This window comes from Centroberyx gerrardi, chromosome 17 (assembly GCF_048128805.1).
Source record: "Centroberyx gerrardi isolate f3 chromosome 17, fCenGer3.hap1.cur.20231027, whole genome shotgun sequence".
Taxonomy (NCBI): Eukaryota; Metazoa; Chordata; class Actinopteri; order Beryciformes; family Berycidae; genus Centroberyx; species Centroberyx gerrardi.
The window spans coordinates 7,933,239-7,958,307 of record NC_136013.1 but is presented as its reverse complement, the minus strand read 5'-3'; the positions used below and the strand labels follow the sequence as shown (position 1 = coordinate 7,958,307).

Genomic DNA, 25,069 nt, shown 5'->3' with positions numbered 1-25,069 from the left:
TTAAAATAGAACAGAATATAATAGAGGTTATCACTCATGTAATTTCTTAGGTGTAATAAACTCCATGTGTAGAACTTCTGTCCCTGGTTCATTAAGGGCAGAGACACTGCACTGCACACACTATAAGAAGAGAGAACAGATGCAAGCACAAACCTCAGACTAAATTAGAAACACTAGACTGTGACCTCTCCTTTGTTATTTCTTGGTCCAGCAACCACAAATGTATTGGCAGATAGATTTTCAGATGGTTTTAGAAAATCCATTGGAAACCTGCAATGGCGAATTAACATTTGTCTGGAGCTCGAGCACCACCTGCTGGATATTGGGTGCAGGTGCATAATATATGGTCTCAGAATGAAGATTTGCAAGAATAATTTGGGCCAAACAGAAGATTAGTCTGATAATTGGCGAATTAAAAATATTTATAGCTAGATATAAATATATAAATGTATTTTTGCTGCTGTGATACATTCTGTATATTTTTGACAAAATTAAAAAAAATAAGAGCTCTCTAATTGTGCGTCAATCTCAGTTCAAGCAAAAACGCTGCTTTAGGCTAAAGCAATTTCAGCGACATAGCCTAAGGTTATTTATAACAGCGTGAAAACACTATTAAGGAGTCTTGAAGACTTCCCGCCACTAGATGGAGAAGTGGGACAGCGGAACTGGAAGAATGGTCCTTTCTCCTCTGTTTTGCAAAATTGGACTTGATCCCATTTCAGGCTGCACACCATTCTTCTGCAAGCCTGTTCGCTGTTAAAGCAGGCAGCCTGGTTCCTTGGACGTCATATGATAAGGCTGGAGGAGAGCCAGCAGGGCCCCCGTTTGGAGAGGAGGCCCCATATCTCAGTCAACGGCGCGCAGGGCCCCCTTTATCTCTATAAGGGAGGGAGGCGTATCCTTTTCCCTCTCCCACTCCCTGTACATACCACTCTGACTCTCACACCCATACATTAAATAGCCTACAACCTGCCTCAGACGACGCCCCTCACATGCTACAGCCTATGAGATTACCAGTGAGCGGGCGGAGATCCAAGCCAAGTCCGCCGTGCGTCTTTTTTCGCTCGAGAGGAAATCATTGGGGTCCTATTATTGTCGGGCAGAGCGCACGAGCTGCCCGCGGCATCACCTCGGCAATAACAGAAGGGGTGCCAGCCAGAAGAGGAGGAGGAGGAGGAGGAGGAGGAGGAGGAAGAGGAAGAGGAGAGGAAGGGGTGGCCGAGTATTGAGAATTGACGCTCAGAAATAAACAATTGCGACCGCGGAGGCAGAGACACGCTGTTTGGAAGACGTCTGCGGCGGGAAGAGAAAGGGATCTGCTACTGAGTAAGTCTTGATTTACAGTGTGGTGGTCACCCATGTATTCCTGTGGCTGACCTGGTTTTGGTGATTTGTCCAGCGCTGGTAGCAGCGGCGCAATATTCAAGCCTCCAGCCAGCAGCATCCTTTCACTCGGAGCGGGACGGAGGGATGGAGACAAAAACACTTGTTTGGCTTCTGACAGCGGCCACCTATAGGCTACTGGTGAAATCCCGTACTGTAAATATTGTGTGACGATCGTCGCATTATTATGGGCTTGCATCGTTAGGTTACAATTCGTAAACACACGAGGCGCAACATCATTAAAAGGGACATAAACGCCAGCGTTAAATAATAGGCCTATAATAAAGTCAACCGCTGGTTGTCTGATGAATTGTAGTGAAAATGCTGCATTATTGTGTCAGGTCAACATCATTTATTACATGCCCAGAGGCCCGCTGTACTGTACTCTCAATAGCCTATATACAGCCAGGCCGACAGGTGTAACAGGACGACATGTTTACGCGAATGCCTTTGATGATCCATCATGTAATATCGACCTGTTTTGCAAAGCAGAGTGTTTCAGGATGAGGGTCAGTCTGGCTGTTTTTTTTTTGCGTCGACGGTGAATTTGCAGTGGCGCCAGCCGTGACCGTGGCTGGGTGAGAGATGCTGGCTGGCTGTTTTCAGTACAGGCTGTGGAAGTGAGGGAGTGTGAGAGAGTAACAGGGTATTTCTATGGTGTGTTGTGATGTGAGCAGTCCGCTCCAACATGGCGCGCATGAGCTGATAAACCATGGCCATTACATACTCCTGTCTGGAATTCACACTGTGCAGCGGACCGGGGCAGTTTTCTAACCAGGCGGTTGGGTTTAGGAGTGGCAGAGCAGATACATCACTTAAAGCCCGAGTTTAGCTCATACAAAATTCAGCTTAGGTTACCATTAGTGATGTCACCTGGTCCCTCCATCCTCTGTCAGAGTGTCAGTAGGCCTATGTTTATATTCTGTATCTGTCTATGAAAAACCAATTCCATCCCTGCCTCTGAAAAAGAATAATATCAACTGGACCAATTCCATGACTTTTACAGTTTATTTTGCCTTTCCCTTTGATCACAGCAGGCATAGGCATGGAAACAAAAAGAATTTGGAAAGAGCATTGGACAGTGCGTATGTGTTTGTTCTCGTGTTCATTGTTTCTGCCATTCTCCTGGGTTTCTGTCCTGTGAACAGAAGGGACTTCTGTGGTCAGCGTCTTTGTTGACAAGACCAATAAGTTGCAATGACAATAATAAGAGTCCAGAAACACAACACACCCATTACATTTCAGAGGGATTGCATGTGGGATATCAAAGTACTGTAAGTCCTCCACTCTTTGGCTGTTTTCTTCAGCAAAATAACTGGAATGTCACCTGTTTGATTCCTGGACTTGCTGGGAAAATGTGGGCAGGGGAAAGTGAATGAGAAACACTCTGTCCTCCCTCAACAACTACTGCCAAGGTGATAGTGAGCAAGGCATTTCATCCCCTTTTGCTTCAGCGCAGCTACTCAATGGTCAACAGTACTGGATTGTGGTTGTACTGGGCAGCTTCCAGGTGTGAATGTGTCTAACTGCGTGAGTGTGAAGTGGGGCTGCTGAAAAACAGCAAACATGGTGAGCCAATTCTTTCTCATTATTAAATAAAGATGAAAAAAGTCTGGAGTTGGCTGCCTATTTATTTTTTATTCTAGTTAATCCTATGGACTGTGAAACATCTGTTATTTCACCCTTCACTATCAGCCACATCATCCAATCCAATCTGTTGTGATTTCTACCTCCGCCAAGGAGGTTATGTTTCCCTGTTGTTAGTCTATTAGTTGTCTATAAGTCTGTCAGCAGGATATCTCAAAAACGTATGAACGGATTTCCATGCAATTTGGTGGACAGATAGGCCTTGGGCCACGGAACAACTGATTCGATTTTGGTGGTGATCCGGATCTGGGATGTCCACCATTGGATGATTGTTGTTTAGCCGTAACCATGACACTAACAGACATAGAGACCTGATTCCAAATCCTGGGAATATGTTTGCAGGGTCAAGAGATCAATTTAACTTCAGCGCTGGCGGAGGTTTGCGCTCTCTGAGTGCCTTCTAGTTTGTTTCGTTTATGAAGGATAAAAGTCGCCATATTCTGTACTGGTGTCTTAGTCAAAGTCTTACCTAAACTTTACAGGTGTGTATAACATATTCTGTGTAGCAAGATGTACAAGACTATATTTTTCATCAAAAGTCATTGGCGGAAAAATGTGAAGACTCTCACTTTTAATGGAAGACATGGCCTGAACAATGTACAAAATATTAGACATACTGGCTCTTTCTTTGAAATAAAGTGACCAGGTGAATCAAAGGGAAAACTATGATCCCTTATTGAATTCCCTATTAAATCCACTGCAGTTATGAAGGGGAGGAGACCGCAATTCATGTAAATCAAAATTATAAAATTCAAGTGACAGTGACAGCATGTTGCATAGGGCACAAAGGAAAGTCAGATGACATCCTGTGTATTGCTAATTGTCTGCCATGTAGTTTGATTGTATGTATGACACATGCCATGTCCGCCATAGGCCTCAGCCACGCGGTGTGAGTGGAGGGTCTATCTCCGGTCGGCTGCTCTGTGTTGTGTCAGCTAGTCACAGCAGAGCTGACAGCTCTTGTCTTGTCCACCCAACCATCATTCACCATAGTGGCTCTGGACAGCCAGGTGTGTGACTGCGTGTGTGTTTGTATGGCTGTGTGTGTGTACGTGCACGTGTGTGTGCGGCTTTGTGTGTGTATTTATGTGCGTATGTCTTTGCTTGTCTGTGTGTATGTAGGAGAGAAAGAAAAATAGATTGAGATAGTGTGTTTGTGTGTGTGTGTGTGTGTGTGTGTGTGTGTGTGTGTGTGTGTGTGTGTTGTGTGATGACTGTAAATTGGCCTGGCAGGCTGTGCGCTGGCTTGGATCAGCTCTCACCAATAACCTAGATAGGGGAAACAGGCTAGTGACCGGAAGGCTATTGGTTCGTATCCCCAGACCAGCTGTGAAAATCTGGCTGTGAAATGTGAATGAGTAACGCTTTCCACTGCTGAAGCAACTAAAGTCAAAGTGCCCTTGAGCAAAGCTAATTGCTCCAGTGGAACTCCTCAGTGGCCAACACTGGGAGAAACTGGTTATACTGGGTGGGCAGATCCCAGATGTGAAAGTGTGTAACTGTGTGTGTGTGTGAATCAAATAATGGTTAAAAAAGCACATGATTTCCAAGAGAGAAAAGATACTAGTCAGTTCTTTGTAAGTGTTGCAACTTGTGTGATAACTCTGTAACACCCATTGGTACATTTTAAATGTTGAAAATGTTAAAATGCATGGCGTTCTTGTTGCTGATATTAATGCAAAGAAGTCAATTTGTTACAAGTCTATTGTACAGCTCAGAGTTTTCTCCCCGTTCGCTTATCTGTGAAGTCGCACCGACACGCAGACATTATTGGAAAAGTGATAACACCCCATATTATTTCCAGGGGGATAAAGGTACATTTTCCAGCTTGAAAGTGATAGCTCTAATATTTTAATTATAAGAGAGCACTAGCACCATTATGGCATAATTGCTAGCTTTTCTGTGGCATGACTGGTTGGTACAGTGTTATTATTACATGACCGCAGGCACCTCATGGGTTCACGTCGTGCCCCGAGCAAGTAGCCCTGAGAGTGATGGATATTGCTAATTGCTCCGACTGACCTTGCTGTCATTAAGAACATTACACCATTTATGCAGTGAAATCAGATTAGTAAGCTAATTGTGGAAAATGGAATCATGTGCGTTACAGAATCCCTTACACTCGGTTACTGTCTTGTGCCGAAAGCTTGTTAGGTAAAAGAGAAAGTCGAACTGAAAGCTTGCTCAGCACGTAAACTGATAAGGAGTAACATCTGGGCAGATAGCAGAAATGTGAAGTATTATTAGATAATATGATGCAATCTGCCTCGCCCTCCCTCCCTCTCTCTCTCCATATTTTTTTCTCTCCTTCTATAAATCTCTATCTCCTCTCTCCCTCATTGATGTCATTTTTTCTCTTCTCCTTCTCCTGACTTTCTTCCTGTGCAGACCCCCTCCTTGCTGCTTCGTCATGACAGATAAGGCAAGAGAGGATTTGTTGTTTTTTTCACTGTCTCCTCAGCAGATAGTCGTTTTTCTGATAAACTATGTCATTTTTAGCCACTAAGCCCTTTTAATCTCAGAGGAAAATGTGCTCAGACAGTACGTGTTTGTGTGCTCTTAATGCGCCACCTCCTGAAGCACACAGACACACACACACACACACAGACACACACACACACATACACACACACACACTCATATGATGATCATCAGTGTTGCTGCAGAGATAAGATCAAAAGCACTATTGATAAGAGGCAGAGAGGGATCCATCCATCTGTGTACACTGTAGATAACCTGAACCTAAAACACACACACACACACACACACACCAAACACACATCTGGCTTGAGGCGGAGGAGGAGAATGAATATTGGGTCTTGTCCCTCAGTGAATCAAACAAAGCATTTTGTAATCCCAGAAGAGATGGGATAGATATTGGACAAACATGCTGCACATATACTTAGCGTAAACAATTCCTGAGCCTCTTGAGAGCCTTAAGTGGGGATTGGGATCTTGCCATAAGGCAAGGCACCTATTTGCCCTAATGGTTCCTGTGTTAACATTGATAGGCCGGTCCAGTAATGCAAGGCCATAGGCTTCCTATATCCGGATATACAGTTTGCTGACTGACCAGAGAGAGCACCAGGACGAGGAGTCTGGCCTCTGTGGAAATGGACTGTCTGTAAACATCAAAGCAATGCCTTTAGCAAGTCATGTCGATGTTAATGCTGTTACTCTGTTTTGGCACAAGGATGAAGGCTGGGGTGAATTTCAGTCCTGAGGACCATTACCTTTTTGCTACTCACTCTGGTTTAACTTCCCTAACTTCTTGAAATACCATTAAGCCTTGATACTGAGAGATGCAGTCGTGGCATTTTATTATCGTAATAAACATTTCAATGATAGATTCTTGTATGTGATCCGACGATCAGAGCGTTTGCGTTTTGTTGCGATGCCTATACAATATCCATAAATGTCATTCTAATTACAATTTTACAATAGACACATACTGTAGAACTCCAGTTGCTCCAGTGGAGCTGTTTGGTGGTGTAGAAGACTTCCCAGATGGATGTGTGGACCTGTATGGATGTGAGGGCTGGTGTTGTGAGGAGGGAGATCGGCCTTCACCTGGAGTGCCAGAATTCAACCCTCTGTGTTGGCCAGCATCCACCTTGCTGAAGTGTCCTATAGGGGTGCAGGGGTGCTGCTCTGTCGACGACCCTGTGCTCTGACCTCCTTGTGGAGGTGGTAAACAAAAAAATCTTCCCTCCGGGGATCATTAAAGTATCACAAGAGCATGTGGGATGAATACATTTAAAAAAGAAAAAACTTGCTTGGACAGAAACCATTTGCTGGGGCTTGTAAAATCTCAGTTCCTTAATAATATCAGCCTGTAATATCAGGCTGTAAACTTTTACATTTTATAAGTTTCAGTGGGCGTCTTACTTTCGGTTTGTGCTTGTAAACAAGAAGAAGTAAGATACCGCTCCGGGTCACTACATGTCCGATTTCTGTGTTCTCTCCAAAATAAATATTTTCAAAAATAATGTTCTCTGCGGTTACGTTAGGACTCGCCTTCTGTCAGTCACAACCCAATCAAGTCAACGTGCAAACCAAAGCAAGGCATTTCCCCTAGCTATAGTCCGTCAAATTAAATGGAAATTAAAGCTCGATTTTACTCAATTAGGGCTTAAAATTGGCACCCTCTTCTTTACTGGGAGTACTGGAATATTTAGACAACAAAGGAAAAATAGCAAATATCTCAAAACGTGATAAAAAAGCACTGGGAAACGATCTACAATGATGTAAAACAGTAAGGGGGTGCAGGAAATGAAGAAAAACTCCAATCACAGTGGAATTGTCCTTTGACCTGCTGCACCACGTCCTGTTGTGTCACGCTGACAACTGGGACAAAGTAAGACGTCAGAACTCACACACACACACACACTCTTCGTCTCTCCCCACGTGTCTCACTGTGTGTGTGGCTTCTCATTTGACACGGGTGTTACACAGTATTCCCCCCCGTCTTTCTCCTCTCACTGACTGAGCTGTTATCTGTGGGCGACCTGTGGGGGGGCCGGAGCTTTGCCCTCTGACCCCCGGCGCACTAACATGTGACCTCAGCGGACGTCCTCCAGTTTTTATTGGCATCACGGCGTTTACGTTTGGCAGGGTCTGTATCGTGTCTCAAAGACTGAAGGATGTAGTGGTGTGTGCGGTAGTGGTGGTGTGTGCTGGCCTGGGATTCGTATGTGTGTGTGTGTGTGTGTGTGTGGCCTAGGGGAATGGCAGGGAGGAGTATTATTGTCCCTGTGCTCTTTTGGCCCAAAGGAAGGAAGAGGGGGAAGTGGCGAGTAGAGAGAAGGAGAGAGAAGTGCCACTCCAAGACTGTGAGTGTGAAAGGGATTTGAGATTAGTTTCCTCCTCCAGAGTCTCTCAGTTTTCTAATGCAGGGCCCGGGTCATTAGAGCTCGAGAGAGAGTCATTTTCCACAGTCCTCATTCTTTCTGAAGAGGAAAGGTTTTTGTGCCAGACAATGTTGTGTGTGTGTGTGTGTGTGTGTGTGCACTTGTTAATTTCTGTGGGTCTGTTTGCATGACCTCGCCTCTCTTTCTCTCATCTTCTCTGTCTCTCCACTTAACACTATCTAATAAAGCACAAATGCCATGAAAACAATCTCTATATAAGTGTGAGTGTGTGTGTTGTCAGTCTGTGTTTTGGTGTGTTGATTAATGTGTGATGAAAAAGTCATGTTGCTATTATTTAAATGAAAATTGTAATTGCAACTTGAACTGCGATATGATAAACACTTGACTTAACACATTTTATTTCCTTGTCACAAGGCTAGAAGCACAGATTCAGAGGTCTACTATAAATAGATCATTAGAATGAAAATGCAAGTATTATATAATTGAAACCATTTGGGCTATTTTCAGGTTAATTTACTGTAAATGTACTGTAAAATACAGCTGTCACTTGACATGAGGGAGAATGGATAGTGTAAAATGAAAGCAATCCTTCTCTCCTCCGCCCTTCTTCTATCTATCCTCTCACTCCAACTGTTAGACGCTGCCTCTCTGGCTTCTGATTGGTTAACAATTTAGTCTCTAATTGGCCAAATAGTCAACATCATCTCTGTACAGTGCATGGGCAGAGTGTGATTCTCCGACAGCATGTTAAAATCGAAATTTCAATGTTCAAATCGCAATTTCACTTTTAATTTGATTAACTGCACAGCCCTAGTGTGTGTGTGTGTATTTGTGTTCATGACTGTGTGCCTTAATGAATGTCTGTTTGTGTGTCGGATGTCCTGTTGGCTCGTCGAGCCAAGGCACATCCCATGCAGTCGTAATGTAGGTCTGAGAGCAGCTCAGGTCATTCCGTGTCTCATGTCCTCTCTCCCATCTTTTGCTCCACTGTTTACTATCTAATGAAGAAGAAATGCCATAAAAACAACCTTAAAAAATGTGTGTGTCTGTGTACGTGTGTGTGTGGGTGGCAGGATCAAAATATATCACCATGCTATGGTGTCCAAATCCAAGTTGTTGTGGTGTTTGTTTAAGATAATCCTAGATTAGTGGTGATGAGACCTGATCTAATCTGGCACTACATCCAACACATCCTGCAGACAGATAGATTGAAGAGTCTTGGCTTTCCCAGAGAAACACAGTGTGACTAGTCTCATGTACAGATCAGTACATCATGTACTGCTGACTGCTCCACTCCTAGACTGTGTCACATAAATAATGAATACAATGTTTCTTATCAGGCTTTTCAGACCATATGAGTGCAATCGGCTGTGACAATCTCTTTTCTTTTACGAAAACAACTTTTAAAAGTTTAAAAAGTTTTGTTTCAGGTTCAGACTTCAGACTTTTTTGTGACCTCAGATATGTATTTTGCCCTGACCAACCAACATAGATCTATTTAGTAGTATTTCCCCCGGACAAGTATCTTTGCAAGGTGAAAAGGCATCTGAAACAACATTTAAAACTATGTAACACTAAAACTCTTCATTAAAACCAACACTAAAGACATTATTTTAGGTGGGATTGCATCTCCTTCAGGTGAGATGCTATTCACCTTGGAAGAGAGATTGTTTAATCCTTAGGTCAACACAATATCCATAAACAAAGATGTCTGACACTCTTTAAGCATACAGTTAATCTGTTTAGGGCATTTCAGTCTGGATAGTGAGTGTGTAAAGTGGCTCCTGGGGCCAGAGGACCATGAGTACAGTGCGGTCAGAAGAGAGGATGCTGGTTCTCTATGCAGGGAGTTAATGTGTTCCTGGAAGTGCTACAGCAGCAATGTGCCCAACAGGGAATACAGATAGTCATTAGTTTCCCTGACCTCTCAATGCTGAACACCTGCCTAGAAACACTGGGAAAAAACAGCCTTAGTTTTAGTCTACTGCCTGCCTGTCTGTCTGTAGATCTGCCTGCCTGTTAGACTGCTTCCTCTCTCAGTCAGTATTCCTGTCTGACTGTCGTTGTCGGTCTATTTATCTATCTGTCTCCATTTGTCTCTGCTTGCCTGTCTGTGACTGCCTGCCTGCCTGCCTTCCTTTCTCCATCATAAATGTGATTACTGTTGTAGCTATGCTATAAAGATGTCTGCTTTCACGTCATGCCTGTTTGTCCCGTCTGTCTGACTGGTGTAATTCATGAGGGAGACAGCAGGACCAAGTGCCCCCGATGGTCCTACAAGCTAGACTGATTTCTTTCAATACAGCTTAAAAATTCATCACAGCAGTAGCCTAGAGGTTAGAGAAGCGGGCTTGTGATGAAAGGTCACTGGTTCGAAAATCTGGAAAAATCGAGAGGGAAACACTCTCTCTTCCCTCAACAGCTCTACTGTTGAGGGAAGAGAAAGGCACTTAACCCCCCAGTTTCTCCAGTGGAAAAGCTCAGTGGCCAACAGTGGAAGAAAGTGGTTATACTGGGCAGCTCCTAGGTGTGAATGTGAGTAACTGTATGAATGTGAAGCAGTGTGTCACTGGAAAAGAGTAAGTGCCGCTCAGTCAACTTTTCCTGCATAAGGTTAAAAAAAAAACTGCAAAAAGACTGCATTAGTTGTAATTTATGCATAGGACACGTTCTCTGCAGCGTTCCCACAAAGAAAATTATCGTGGGCGATGTTAAAAATGGCCCCAAAAGTTCCTGCAATTTTCACAGTGAATGAATCCAACAAACATAATTGACAATAGAATAAAATGTGACATGCCGCCTGAAAGCTGCCTGCCTCCAGTCTCCATGTGTTTCGTTAGCTCGCTGTAGCTGAGCTGTGGGTGTGTGCTGCCTCATCTCTGCTGAAGCTCCCAGCGACCTTTCCCAGGTCAGGACGGTCAGTCCGCTAATGACAACAGAGTTCAGCCGCTGCTTCCAGGCCTCCCTCATGCCACTGATGGACTGATCCAGATAGGTTCCACAGTGCAGAGTCAGCTGAAACTGCCCTGTCTCCACTGTACCCAGGGGGCTGGGGGGGGATGAGGAGATGGATTTAGGGAGAAAATAGGTAAAAGGCACCGTCAGCACACTTGTCAAAAGTATACCAGAATGAATGTCTTGACAAAATAATTCAATTTACGAACAAAAACCGATCAGGTAGATGATTCACTTCTGATTTTGGCACTCTATTTTTTTTATAATTTAGTTATAACTGCACATTAGTCCAGGTGTATTTTGTGTATAGACACTGCTTTCATCTTATGTTTAGGCTGATTTTACTCTAAGCATCTCCAATCTTTTTCTTCTTCTTGTTTGTGCTGGAGAGATGAGAAAGGAGAAGTTGAGAAAGAATGTGCCTGTATGTGTGGGTGTGTGTGTGTGTGTGTGTGTGTGTGGTTGTGGTTTTATTTTTCTCCGAAGGGTCTCCATGTGATGGTGGTGTGGCTTGGTGGGACAGCAGTGGGGTGTGTTTGTGTACATGCGCAGGCAAACGTGAAATGTGCGCATGAACTCTCTGTGCTACGGACAGTTCGCCCCTGAGCCTTTCACAAGTCCAACAGCCTCACTGATAACTAACAAGCATAAAGGAAAATTTATATGCCAGTTAATTTTTTTTGACAAGGACCAGTGTTGTTGCGCTGTATGCTCTACCTCCCTTGCAGCAAGGTCTAGCGAGGACGGATGTTATTTATCGTTCCGCCTTAGTTGTATTTCTCTCCCAGCTCGAGTTTTATGACTACTTGGTCGGTAAATGATGCATGCAGATTCAAACGGTGGCAGCGGGTGTCCAGGCCGCTCATCAGCAGGAGTGACATGCTCAAACCGTATCATGCTGTAGAGTTGTTTGCCGTAGCTCTTTTGTAAGAGTCTGGTTTGGACCAGAGTAAGGAAATGAGGATCCCATATGTGTTGTGATTCAGTTTCAGCTCAGTTCAGTCACGGCTGGGGAAGGCATGCGGCCGCTGAGATGTTGCGGCCACCACCTCCGCTGCTCTATAGAAAACACAAGGGTGGAATTCTTTCACAGCCACAAAAACAGCATCACCGTGCCGCAAGCAGCTTGAGACACAACTCATCGGAGGTCCGTTTGTTTTCCGAGTTGAGCAACCAAAATAATTTGACGCCAATCGTCGGTGTGTTGATACAGAATATCTGGCTCAACTTTTGGGCTACATTGAGAAACCGGTCACATTATAATGTTTCTAGAAGTTCCTGCTATCACAGCAGTCTCTCAAAGAAATTCTCATTCAACATTAGTCAAAACTACGAAAAACTGGTTGCCGCTCCCATTAAAGTTCATGCATTTCCATTCATTTTGCGATTTATCTTTCATTTTGTTACTGATACTTTACTTGCTCCAGGGTTTATGAATAATTTTCTGCAAGGGCTAGATAATGTCAGCTGTTAATTGCATCCACAAAAAAAAGAAATACAAAAAAATACATAATTGGAAGTAAAAAGTATATGGTTTTTGAGGGACCCTAAAGCAACAATAGCTTCGTCCCGTGTCAGCAGAGCAGCAGCAGTAGCAGGAGCAGTCCTTCCCCTCTGGCTGCGTCCATTCTCCATCCTGGAGCTCTGGAACCTATTAGAGCAGGAATCTCCAGCAGCGCTCTGCTAGCACATTAGCATGCCTTCACTGACTCTCACTGACAGGGGAGAGACACCGACTTAGCGCTAACAGACAGACATTTAACCACAGTCGCTGGGAAGTCACCGGGACGGTAAATGGCCGGTGAGCGAACGCTACAAGGAATGTTGTTTGTCACTAAGGTCAGTGTGGCCTCTGATGTCAGCGGTAAAGTGTGGTTATAACCTCTCTCTCTCTCTCTCTCTCTCTCTCTCTCTCTCTCTCTCTCTCTCTCTCTCTCTCTCTCTCTCTCTCTCTCTCTCTCTCTCTCTCTCTCTCTCTCTCTCTCTCTCTCTCTCTCTCTCTCTCTCTCTCTCTCTCTCTCAGGATGGCTGAGGTGTCACAACAGGAGAGACTCCAGGCCATCGCTGTAAGTTATTTCTACACACACACACACACACACACACATACAGTACATGCACACACACAGACACACACATTCTCTCTCTCTCTACCTCACAATTTCTCTCTCTCTCACACACACACACACACACATAGGGGCACATTGATGGCTTTAGAAACAACAAATCATCGCTCCATGTCAGGCCCTGACCGCCAGTCTTAATGACTCTCAACCTTTTAGACCCCATCTCCTCTACCCATTAGTGGCCATAGGAAGCAGTAATGCACTAGATAGATACAGCTTTCTCACTCCCTTTCTCTCTGTCTCTGCGTCTCTCTGTGTCTGTCTCATCCTCTCTTTCCCCTAACTCTATTCAGTATTTTATGCAAATTGTGATTTATTGCAGTGTTTCCCATACCCACCCAGGTGAATTAACAGCCCGCCAAGTAATTTTTTGTTTTGGATTCATTTCGGGTGCCGTGATGCGTGAAGCTGGTGGTTCTCGCTGGTGCCATTTTCAAACAATCAAGACTTAATGCTGCCAAGTGCTTAAAGTGTGTTAGTGAACAATAACCATAATTAATTGCACATATGACACAGCGCATCTGTTGTTAAAAGTTGCAAAGCGTCAGTGAAACTTTTAATCTGTAACGCCATGCATTAGCCACTAAAATGAAGGTTTTTAACTTTTTTTCTAAGAGAAGAGAGCCTTGGATTTGTTTCTCTCCATTGAACTCTGAACCACCCCAACTTCTAGTGAGCACCTCTCTACCACACACTGAAGACAAGGCAGCATTCCTCCTCTGAGCCAATTTGAGTGACAGTTTGAAATGTAGCCTAAGTAAAAAAAGTATCATGATCAGCTAATGTTGCAATGCCAATAGCTTATGTTAGATTGAGAGACTTTAGTGCCTGAAAAAATATGATTTACTGGGTTCGCTAAATGAAACGTCAGTAACAAGTTGTCATTAACCCCCCCACCCCACCCTCCACCCCCACCCCCACCCAACAGCATCGAAGCACATTGCCAACCTGTGGGAAACACTGGTACTGAATCAGAAAAGCTGAATGGATCTGACAAAATGTAATAAAATTTCATCAACATCACAAAAAAGTTTTTACACTTTGTTTTCAACAAAGAACTTAGAAGAAAAATAGTGATGGAAACACATCTGCCGAACAAATTAGCTGACACACTAAAGAAGAATAAAAACTTGACCAACAATCAATTCTTGGAATCTCTCGCTCTACTTCTCTCTTAACACACACTCACTTAGACACACCATGCCATTACATTGGATCATACATAGTGCACTCTCCAATGATCATATGCAATCAGTTCTACTGTTAATGACATAGTGTGGCTCTCTTGGAAAACTTCTGCTTCATAATGTGCTTAGCATTAATGTGTCCACTTCAATGGTGAGATGCATGCAATCTAATCATAAGTTGTGTGTGTGTTTATGTTTGTGTTTATGTTTGTGTGTGTGTGTGTGTTTGTGGTAACAGGAGAAAAGGAAGAAGCAGACAGAGATTGAGAACAAGAGGAGGCAGCTGGATGATGACCGACGACAACTCCAACATCTCAAGGTACATACACACACACACACACACACACATACACACACGCGTATGGCACATGCCCTGTTTATACGACTATACTTGAGATGATTCCGCATTATCTTACATCCATTTTCCAAGTCCTAACCCTTGACGCTGCACTAGGCAACTTTGCATGTTGGCGGCGCCAAATGTCAGCGAGAGGTAACTGTTTGAGAAATTTGTACTTCAATACCTAGAAATCATGTGACATGACATCAGCTAACTGCACACAGCACGCTCATGTTTACCAACCTGACTGGTCTATGTTGCTTTATACCAAAGGGATGAGAGAGGAAAAAGATCTAACGTTGGTGAGTCCAGCTTTCTCTGGACGGGGCGCTGCTCTCTGCTGTTTAGGAGACGCTTAAGTTTTGATTCGTCAAAGTTTTGAAGTGTACATACCCAAAACCAGAATTCAATTTGGGCAAGCAGGGGAAATCTACTGGGTGGAACACACTTCTCTATTGCAGCCCCATGTTGTGATTTAGGCTGCTATAACCCTAACCATTAACTTCAACCAAACCCTAATTCTAGCCAAGACCCTGACCCTAAGATAACCTTTTCTGTTTTGAATACCAACAGTAAGTCAGTGTGTTTTCGGGTAATCACACCGCACTTGTTAGGCACTTCACACACACCCACACAACAACACAAGCCTCAGCAACTCCTTTCTGATCTATCAGTCCCACAGAATGAGATACTCCCCAACTGCTGCTGTCACGGAATGTTCAGAACGGACAGCAGATAACACCAGTAGCTCCTCCACATGCTGTTTATACACACACACACACACACACACACACACACAAACATACGTATCCACATACACTCACACAGACACACACATTCAAATATGCATGCGTGCATATACACACACACACACACATATCAGAGCCAAGGCTTTTGTCAGCGTGTGTGTCAGCACTATCAAAGCTATTTCAGCTCTGGACAATTCAGCTGGTCAGAGATAAGAGCAAAGGTTGTGGTTATGCGCTTGCGTGTGTGTGTGTGTGTGTGTGTGTGTGTGTGTTTGGCAATAGTGCCTGTGACCTGCACTATTGCCCTTGCGTGCTCCCACTTTTCTATTTTCAGAGCAAACCTTTGTGTGCGTGTGTGTGTGTGTGTGTGTGTGTGTGTGTGTTCGCGTTACTCCACAAAAGAACATAGAAGCCTCAGACAATGCAGAGGGATCAGGCAGAGGAAACAGATTTTTGTCCCACTCCCACCAACAGGAAACTGCTCTTACACCCACCGCACCCCGCTTTCGTCTGATACACACACACACGCACGCACACACGCACACACACACACACAGAGGGGAAGTGTAGTCACACAGTACAGGAGCATTAGAAGGCTCTTTGTGCAAACCGCAGCAAGTATTCCTTTTCCAGAGGCAGTGTTCATGTGGAAAACCCAATAAATGTCTTCATTTACACCACATTTTTTATAGGTGTGTACCTGCCCCACTATTAAACCACACAAATACAGGATCATACACACACACACACACACACATACTCACACAGTGCAAACGGAGGTGAGGTACTATAATGTTGTTAACACAGCACACAGTAATAGGGTTCTGTTTTTAATTAGTGAGCCATGTTATATATGATTATGCAAGCAGCAGCCTGCAGTCCTTCTATTTAAAACCTATGAGCATCAACATGCTATACTGTCTAAACACAGAAAACACACACACACACACACACACACACACACACACACACACTTCATAGAGAAGCATATGATGAGGTCTGTTCCAAAATGAGATACTGACCATTACTTACTATAACATTAAGTGATAGCACAACATTAGAACAGATTATATGGTACTTTTTTTAAATGGTAGTTAAGTCATTGGTTGACAAAATGGTAACAGTTATACTGGATCAACCATATTTTAGAGATACTGAATTATGATTTTCAGGTAATGATTTCTTTTCCAAATGGATATAGTGTTTTTGAATAGGACTCTAAAGAAAGAAGCACCATGAATTTTGAACTCCTAAAGATTCTATCTCTGCCACTGATCAGTGTGTGTGCGTGTGTGTGTGCGTGTGTGTGTGTGTGTGTGTGTGTGCATACGTGTGCATCACAGTTCCGCCCATTGTCTGCTACGTTAGCAGCTTTTACTCCAAAGAACAATGGAACAGACGTAGCTTCAGCGCTCTGGCTTTACGACTGTTCGTGCAGACTAATGTGCGCGCGCGTGTGTGTGTGTGTGTGTGTGCAAGTGAGTGTGTGTGCGTGCATGTGTTTGCGTGCGCATGAGCGAGTACATTAAGTGATGTCAGACTTTGGGGTAGGGTGTGGTGAGAGAGCGAGCAAGACTGAGAGAGACAGGAGAGAGAGAGAGAGAAAGAAAGAGAGAGAGACAGAGTTGGATTCAATGCCCAAGAGACCATGCAGGGCTGGGGTATTTCAGAGTGTTGAATTACACCGTGTGTGTGCGTGTGTGTGTGTGTGTGTGTGTGTGTGTTGCAGCTGGGCGTCTGGAGCTGAACCATGTACTCCATGCACTCCTGGAGAGAGTGAGAGTCGAAACACAAGTGCAGACAGTCAAACAGATAAACAGAGATAGAAACCGAGGAAGATTCACATGGACAGTTACAACCCCATTCAATTCAAAGAGCACAAAGCGAAAAGTTCATGAACTTTATGATGGATAGAGATGCATACAGGCGAGAGGAAGGGGCGGGGGCCGGGTTGGAGGAGAAAAAAAAAAAAAGAAACCGGGAGGGGGAGTTTTGCTTTGGAAATTCTTGTTGCATCACTGGAGAGGAATTCACATGAAGCACAGGTCCAGATTTTCAGACGGACTCGTGGAAACAAGAGATTTTCTAGCACTTTTCCATATGGCCAGTCAGGGTTGTCTTTCGCTGCACAGTCTAGCAGCTGCGAATAAAACACATTGTTGCTGTTCACCTCCAAGCATGCCAAATATTTGCTTCGATATTAGCTTATCTACTGAAAAGGAGAGAATGGAGCCGGAGAGCGGCAAAGATAAAGATACAAGGACATTTGGCAATTGATGGAAGAAATAAAGATAGATTGAAGAAAGAGGTAGAGATGCAGATGTGGAAAGAAAGAGAAGTTTCGCATACCATTTTATTCTTCTGATCTTGTTTATTTTAATCAATATTTGTGAGCATGAGAAATTTCAGAGTTTCTCCGCTGACAATAAAAGCAAGGCTGACTAATTCAGTTTGCATGAACTTTTACGTTCAAATGAGCTTTTTCTCATAATAGCCCCGGCTAACAGAACCAAAAAGTCCAATAGGGACTCTCAACTTGTCCATGAAGGTACTCTCTGATTCACTGTCAAGCTCCAGGAGGTGTTGTTTGATGCCTTTTAAGATTAGATGTTGCCGTTTTTATCTTCCAGAGAGACTTATCTAGACTTAACTTCCATGCTCATTCGAGTACAATAGGCTAATTCTATTTTAGGGTGGATTTTCTGCTCAAACCCGGAGGCCTAGGTGCCCTGGCAGGGTGCCGTACTCCACTTGGCGAACGAGTTGGCAGCGGAGGTGAAGTGTTTGACAGAGTCATTGAGTGGCAGCAGTCAAGAGGAGTGCTGGACGCACTCACTGGCAGATTTAGTTTTAGATCGGCTAAAGGGCTCGCCCATTCTGTCTCTGTGAAAGTGCCGCTAATCTCTCCTGAAACAAGTCACACTGAAGTCCAAGTGAGGAAGGGTGATGGTGCTCTGCAGTTTAGGGGATTGAAGTACCGCTAATAAATTCAATTAACTGCTCCCCCTAAATGAGAAGAGCAGCATGAGCAAAGGTCCTCTACGTGTGGAAGTTCCTATTATTATGGCACACACACACACACACACACAGGGACAACTATGGTGAACTGCATCCCTCTTTTTAGCACGTAAAACTGAATGTGTATAATGGAATAACAAAATGCTAATTTATCGCCATTGTTAATTTACAGAAAAGTGAAATAAAACAACTAACTTACCTAACTACTTTTCCCCTTGTTCAATCTGAACGAGTCACCCATTGATCCTCTCTATATCTGTTATGTCCCCATGCAGTCGAAGGCGCTGAGGGAGCGCTGGTTGTTGGATGGAGCTCCAGAGGAGGAGGAGACTCAGAAGCGTCTGCAGGAGGACGAGGTGAAGACCAAACTCCTGGAGCAGGTCATCCTCAGGTCAGTATCCAAAACGCCTGCAGGGAATCGCTCCAGGACCGCGGCTTCAGGATGATACTCAAGATGACACATGAGCAGCCAGTCAGCAGCTTTTTGTATAATATTGTAATATTGCCTTCAGCCAGAATTTGGATTGGCAAATGGGACAGAATCATTGTGGATAACATGGTTGGCTACAAGAAGAGATTTTAAGTGCAATTTTGAAAAAAAATGCTCTTGGTCAGGGTTAGTTAGGTTAAGGTTAATCTACTTTGCCTCATAATGTTGCCTGTGTATCACAGTCTCTATGGTGTAAAGGAATTACTGATTAAAGTAAGCGCTCTTCTCTAATGAGTGTGTGTGTGTGTGTGTGTGTGTGTGTGTGTGTGTGTGTTGTTTCTGAGCCAGGCTGGAGCAGGAGATTGAGGAACTGGAGACAGGCGCGCCAGCCAATCAGGGCGTGGCCAAAGAAAATGGAGGTAAGTTCGGTACCCATGGCAACATAAGATCACACTGGAAACCATGGAAACACAGCCTGGACAACTGAGTCAGAGGGATAGAGGTTCGGCGAGCCAATAATGGGCTCTGCACTTGATGTATCAAATCTTTCCTCTCATCCGGAGGTCATTAAAACAATATTTCCTTTCTTTCTTTGTCTCTCTGACTTACTCTGGCCACCCTCTTCTCTCTTTTTCGCGCCCCCTCCATCCCGCCTGTGGTGCCCCGCTGCCCCCTACAGGAGAGAACGGAGTAGTGCAGCCCTCTGGTCAGACTCCCAGGCGAGAGGTGACGGGGATCGAGGCCAAGCTGCTGGGCCCCAGCCCCGACCAGGCGAGCGCCGACAACCCCGTCACCCTGGTGTTCATGGGATACAAGACCGTCGAGGAGGAGCAGGAGAACCGCACCGCCCTGGGAATGGAGGGGGTGGACGGCAACGTCAAGGCCGAGTTCGTGGTCATCGAGGACGGGGAGGGGAAGGCCGGAGGAGAGGGGGCCACAGAAGAGCAGGCTCCACCCAACGGCAGCATGGCGGAGAAGGAGAAGGCCAACGGGGGAGGGGAGGAGGGAGAGAAGGATAAGGAGAAGAAACAGACCTGCAAATGCTGCACGGTCATGTGAGTCATGTGTGTGTGTGTGTGTATGCATGTATGTATGTATGTATGTATGCCTGAGTGCACGCCAGCCCCTGTGTGGGCATGTGTACAGTTGTGTGTGTCTGTACTTGCAAGTGTGTGTGTGTGTGTGTGTGTGTGTGTGTGTGTGTGTGTGTAACTATGTGTCTGTGTGGGAGTGTGTGTATCAGGACTGGAAAAAAACAACAGAAGTACAGTTACACAGCCAAGATATCAACAAAGAAAGCCAATACAGCAGCTTCAGCCACAACAACAAGAACCACAAAGACTCATAAGTACACTTTACTCTGTATACTTTCTCTGATATGTATTTTACTTTTGATTTCTATTGATATTTTTCTATTTTTCTGTCTTGACATTTATATTGTATTCAGTATGTATATCTTTATTATGGGACTGTGTACTGTAAGTTCATTGTTATTATTGTTGGAAAAAAAGAAAATGTAATAGCTCTCTGGATTGTACTGCTACCCACTGGGGACATCTGGAAACTTTAAATCATTGTAATTTAGTCAAAACAGCAAAATATGAAGGACACAGATACTTAAATATATATATTTCTCTGTGTAGGCCTACCAACTATTTATCAGTCAATTTCATATTGCAATATTGTCTAAGATATTATTTTAAATAGTATTTTAATATATTGATATCAAATTATGTTTTATACAATGTATTTATTGTTTTTGGTTCTCTTCATCATCTCCAAACATTGACTGCATGTAAGCTTGTAAGCACTACCAGATTCGCGTTACAATCATAACAAGTGTCTGCGCTTTCTTAGACTCATATGTGCTCATATCTTTAGTCACGTAAGTCTTTATATCAGTAACAGTAAATATAATTGGCGGTGTTAGAGATACGCGTTAAGTTTGAAAAAAAAAAAAAAACTACAGCACGGAGACAAAGAGGCAAAGTAGAATACTGATCTTATTACAAACCACATTAGCTTCTCACAGATACTGTATGCCACACTTACATGTACATGAAAATCACAGCTTTTTTCTATTTTTAAAAAAACAAAAAATACAATTTCTGTTCAATAGAGTCACGTCAAGCCATTGTGCAATGATTAGAAAAGCTTAAAATACTTTTGTTCTCTCAGCGGTAACGTCGATGTAGAATCTTATGAGGTAGCACTGCATGAAGCCTTGCAGCTTTATTAACCGTCTTGTCACTGTCGGGTCTCTATATATCTCGTTCACATGAATGTAAGTTCAGGGGTTAAATTGGGATTCGTTCCACCACATTGAGAGAGGAGTGGGGCTTGCTCAGCTCGCCGTGAGAAAAGCTTTTGTCTCTTCATGAACCAAATAAAATATCTGTTAATACTGTAATTTCACTGTGTGTTGGTCGGCTGCTGGTTTCTGTCTTCTATTCGCTCCCAGTTTAACCCCTGGCTGTCTCTGTTTTTGTCTGTAGACCTGGGCCCAATAGTACTTGAATAGATCCAAAGTGAAAAAAGATACGGGGCATTTGAAATGTCTTTTCTTCCAAATGATCGTCACCTGGGGATCCCAAACCGAGACCCAAATTTGAAGAATTTAGTCGTATCCAGGTACCCCGGCTCTGTAGGAATTAGAGTGTAGTGTAGTGTGGGGATCCAGTAGAAAGAGGCCACATAATTAAAGAAACTCTAATCTAACCACTTGAAACTGTTCAAGTCTCTAGCAAAATGTGTCTTAAGTAATTAAAACCCCTGAAATAAGCACCTTGAGTAATTCAAACCCCTGAAAGCCTATTGAAATACATTTTGGCCCTAGTCTCCTCATCTGTTTGGCGGACAGTATGAGGTCATGGATAGGTCTGGGTCAGTGATGCTATGCCGCCTATACTTCTTCTCCCCCCCCAGGCTCATCCATGCCTCCGTGTTTCACTGACACACCGTCACCATCATCCCACCGTTTTTCTTGTTTTGCCCACATCGTCAAACCGCAACCCCCCACCGTCTCCGCTCGCAGACATGCAGTTTAAAAACCTCTGAAGTTGGTGCTAACCTTGAGTCTAAATCATAACTCTCCATCCACCAACTGCTGTTACATCGACTCGTTCTCTCTGTCGTGCTCAAATGACTGGTGAGGGGGGATTGTGGGAAATATAGTTCACCGGGACTCTACTGCCTCCTGCATACACTTGTTGAATAAGAGAGTCTTTTTGCAGCCCTCAGTGCCAGATGCATTCTCTCAAGTCCTGCCTGCATTTACCACCGGAGAAACGCTCCCTTCTAACATTCCAAGGGAAGTCAACAGGCGGACGGACAAAGTATACGTTTTTTCATGTGTACAGTTCCACTGTAATTGTACGACTTTGTTTCTTATATTGACTCTCATGTTTTTTGTTTTATTTTTCCCTATGGCCTCTTTGCAGGGCAGTATATTGTATTTGATGTGTGTATTTTTAAAAAAAGATGACTACATCTGTGTATTGTTGGTGCCTTTGTCAGGTTCAGTTGGTTGGACTTGTCTGTCTGCCATCCATATTAGACCGCGGTTTGTCCGGCTCCGCTCCTGGTCATGACGACCCGCTGGAAATGTTGCCTTCTATGTCTGGAGGGTCACTGCAGAACGACGGCAGAATATTAACACTGGTTTTTCACACAGTAACATGTAAATGCAGCTCAGAAGACAGAGAAAGTGCAGAATATTGTTGGTGTCTTGAAGAAACTCTGTATCCCCAATTTTGCCTTTTTTTTAGATTGTTTGATTTTGTTTTACTGCAACTGACAGCTGATATGTTTTATCCCACATGTAGAAAAGATGTCAGAACAAAAGCCAAACCACACCCTTTAAATTGCATTTGAAGCAGTCAAAAATGCACGGGCTTTAATGGGATAATCAACAGGTTTTTCTCAATTCCCCAAAAGTTGGAGTTTTTTGGAGATACAAGGTTTATGCAGGAGACTGACAATCTATAAATGTATATATGTACACGTATAAGTATGTGCATATCTATATATACATATACTTAGAACTGTAATGGGGAGTAAATTTGTCAAGATAAAACTGCATAATAGCGGGTCTCTGGAACAGGAGCGGAGACAGCAACCCTGTGTTAGACCAATGCCTGTTCATCTATTCTGTGGTCGTCCAAATGTTTAATCTTGAATAAAACTACTGTTTGTTTACAGCAAGTCAGACAAGTGTCTGTGTAACTAACCAAACGTACAAGCGCACGCACACACACACACTCATACACACACATACACAGAGAGTCATGCACATAAGCCAAAGCTAATGATGTGAGTGGTTTTGGCATCTTAGCTTCCAAATATATGAGTCAGTCAACTCACTGGTGCTAATGGAGTCAGGAAGACTCCTGGGGAGATTTGCATGGCGGTGCCATGCCTACAGGCACAGGCACACAATTACACACACAGACACACCATCCATTTGCTGTAGGAGTCACACAAGGGCTGGAAAAATAATAGAAAAGCAACCTAACTTAGATTTATATCTGAGTAATCAGGTAGAGGAGTGAGGTCAGAGGTATGATTTGAGAAATGAAAGAGAAAAAACATGAAACAGAGAGCTCCCAGCGGTAGCTTGTAGCGTGTTTATGGAAATTCAGCTTCATCAGAGCTGCAGAAAATAGTTTTTGAAAGTGCACTACCCAGAAAATGCCACTAGAGAGCACACCGCTACTATTTTGGAATTCATCCCAGCATGGAGGTTACACTACAGGTCTATTCTCAGCTGTAAGCAAGAGTAATTGAGTGAGCTGGGAGAGCAAATGTGTGGGTGTATGAGTGTGTGTGCGTGTGTGTGTGTGTGTGTGTGAGAGAGAGACACTATTATAAAGGGCATTCTTCAGAGGGAGGTCAGGTATGCCCATGGACTATTTAACAGAATAGTTGTAACACGATACAGCTTCATGCTGCTTCAAATGAATTGCAATGAGAAATTTATCTTGAGCCCAGCATAAACTAGGCTTATATACATACTCTATTCAGAAAAGATATCATTTGGCTCTATTTAAGACATAGGACCACTGCTCCATATCACGGCACAGAGAATATGTTATGTGCTGTGTTTCATACCCCTGACACACACACACACACACACACACACACACACACACACACACACACTGCAGTAATCATATCACTGTGTATCTACAGGGTGTGGTCAAAACTAATAAAAAACATCACTGTAAGGGAGTCGACCAGTACAAAAGGGAAAAAAGAAAGTCATGGGGAAAAGAAGGGACACTGACATTTTAATTTGAAATGAATTTAAGCGTCCAAAACAAATGAAAAAGAGAAAATCCCATTCCTCCGATATTAAATACTACTGTAATATTTACTGTACTTCTGTCAAGGGGTGCCGTGTATTTCTTGGCAAAGAATCAATCAATTCAACCATTTGAGGGCTAAGCTAAATCTAATTGCTGCCAACATAATCGTGTTTAATTACCTTCCCTCTATGATTAATTAGTTGAATATAAGCCTCACCTACCTCAGTATTAGGTTAGCAGTGAGAGACACAAATCAGGATGAGCACACACACTCATTCTTATATAGTGTGTGTGTGTGTGTGTGTGTGTGTACCTGTTCCAAAGCTTGGTCTGTGAAGCAGCAGGTGGTCAGGCAGGCCTCAGTAGGATTTGATGTGAAGTCAGTCAATGGAAGCCGTCCAGCATCTGGTTTGGCAACATGCTGTCAACAAGGAGGTCATGGTCCACGCACTCAGTATCAGAGACTTTGTTTGGAGAGAGAGAGAGGGAGAGAGAGAGAGAGAGAGAGAGAGAGAGAGAGAGAGAGAGAGAGAGAGAGAGAGAGAAATATGAGTCATACAGTCATACATCATACTCCAATCACACTCCCCATTCCTTACCCTTCCTTGCTACTCCAACCCCCCCCCCCCCCCCCCCCCTTTACCCCCAAAAAATAATTGCTCTCTTTTTCCCCTGGCCGTGATAAAAACTTTGAAACTAACATCAAAGTGCATCAAAGTGTTTTCAGCACCAGGCGCTGTCCACGGGTCATATTTTCCAGGGACAAACTATCTTTGCACACATCCAATACACACTAGATTTTCCCAACTGTGATGGTTCGCCACTTTCTCTGTATTTGTTGCAGTTTGCCACTATAACTGTGTTACTCTTTCTGTTGCCTCTCGACCTCATTATTTTCAAGACAACTGATCATTCTGTTCTACTGCCAGAACGAACCTACAAACAGTTATGTAGACGTCCATGTAGAATAAATAATTGGACATCTTTCTTGATGTGGAAATTTGCCGCGGCCTTCTCTTTTTTGTACAAATGATAGTCGTCTTGTCCAATCGCGGCTCTA

At 43.7% G+C, this 25,069-nt stretch overlaps 1 protein-coding gene across 1 annotated transcript; it reads left to right on the top strand.

Moving 5' to 3' along the window:
- The first annotated feature begins 1,181 nt into the window (after window positions 1-1,181).
- Window positions 1,182-19,762, top strand: palm1b (paralemmin 1b). Its single transcript, XM_071915678.2, has 6 exons — window positions 1,182-1,326; window positions 12,880-12,922; window positions 14,405-14,485; window positions 18,549-18,664; window positions 19,052-19,122; window positions 19,383-19,762. The coding sequence occupies exons 2-6, from the start codon at window positions 12,881-12,883 to the stop codon at window positions 19,760-19,762; spliced, it is 690 nt and encodes a 229-aa protein (XP_071771779.1). The 5' UTR covers window positions 1,182-1,326; window position 12,880.
- The last annotated feature ends 5,307 nt before the right edge of the window (window positions 19,763-25,069 follow it).

Bases quoted from the DNA above. Each gene is read 5' to 3' on its own strand.
- palm1b (XM_071915678.2), top strand. From the start codon at position 12,881: ATGGCTGAGGTGTCACAACAGGAGAGACTCCAGGCCATCGCT. The intron at 14,486-18,548 runs GTACATACACAC...GTCCCCATGCAG, and splicing joins GACAACTCCAACATCTCAAG to TCGAAGGCGCTGAGGGAGCG. The intron at 18,665-19,051 runs GTCAGTATCCAA...TTTCTGAGCCAG, and splicing joins CTGGAGCAGGTCATCCTCAG to GCTGGAGCAGGAGATTGAGG.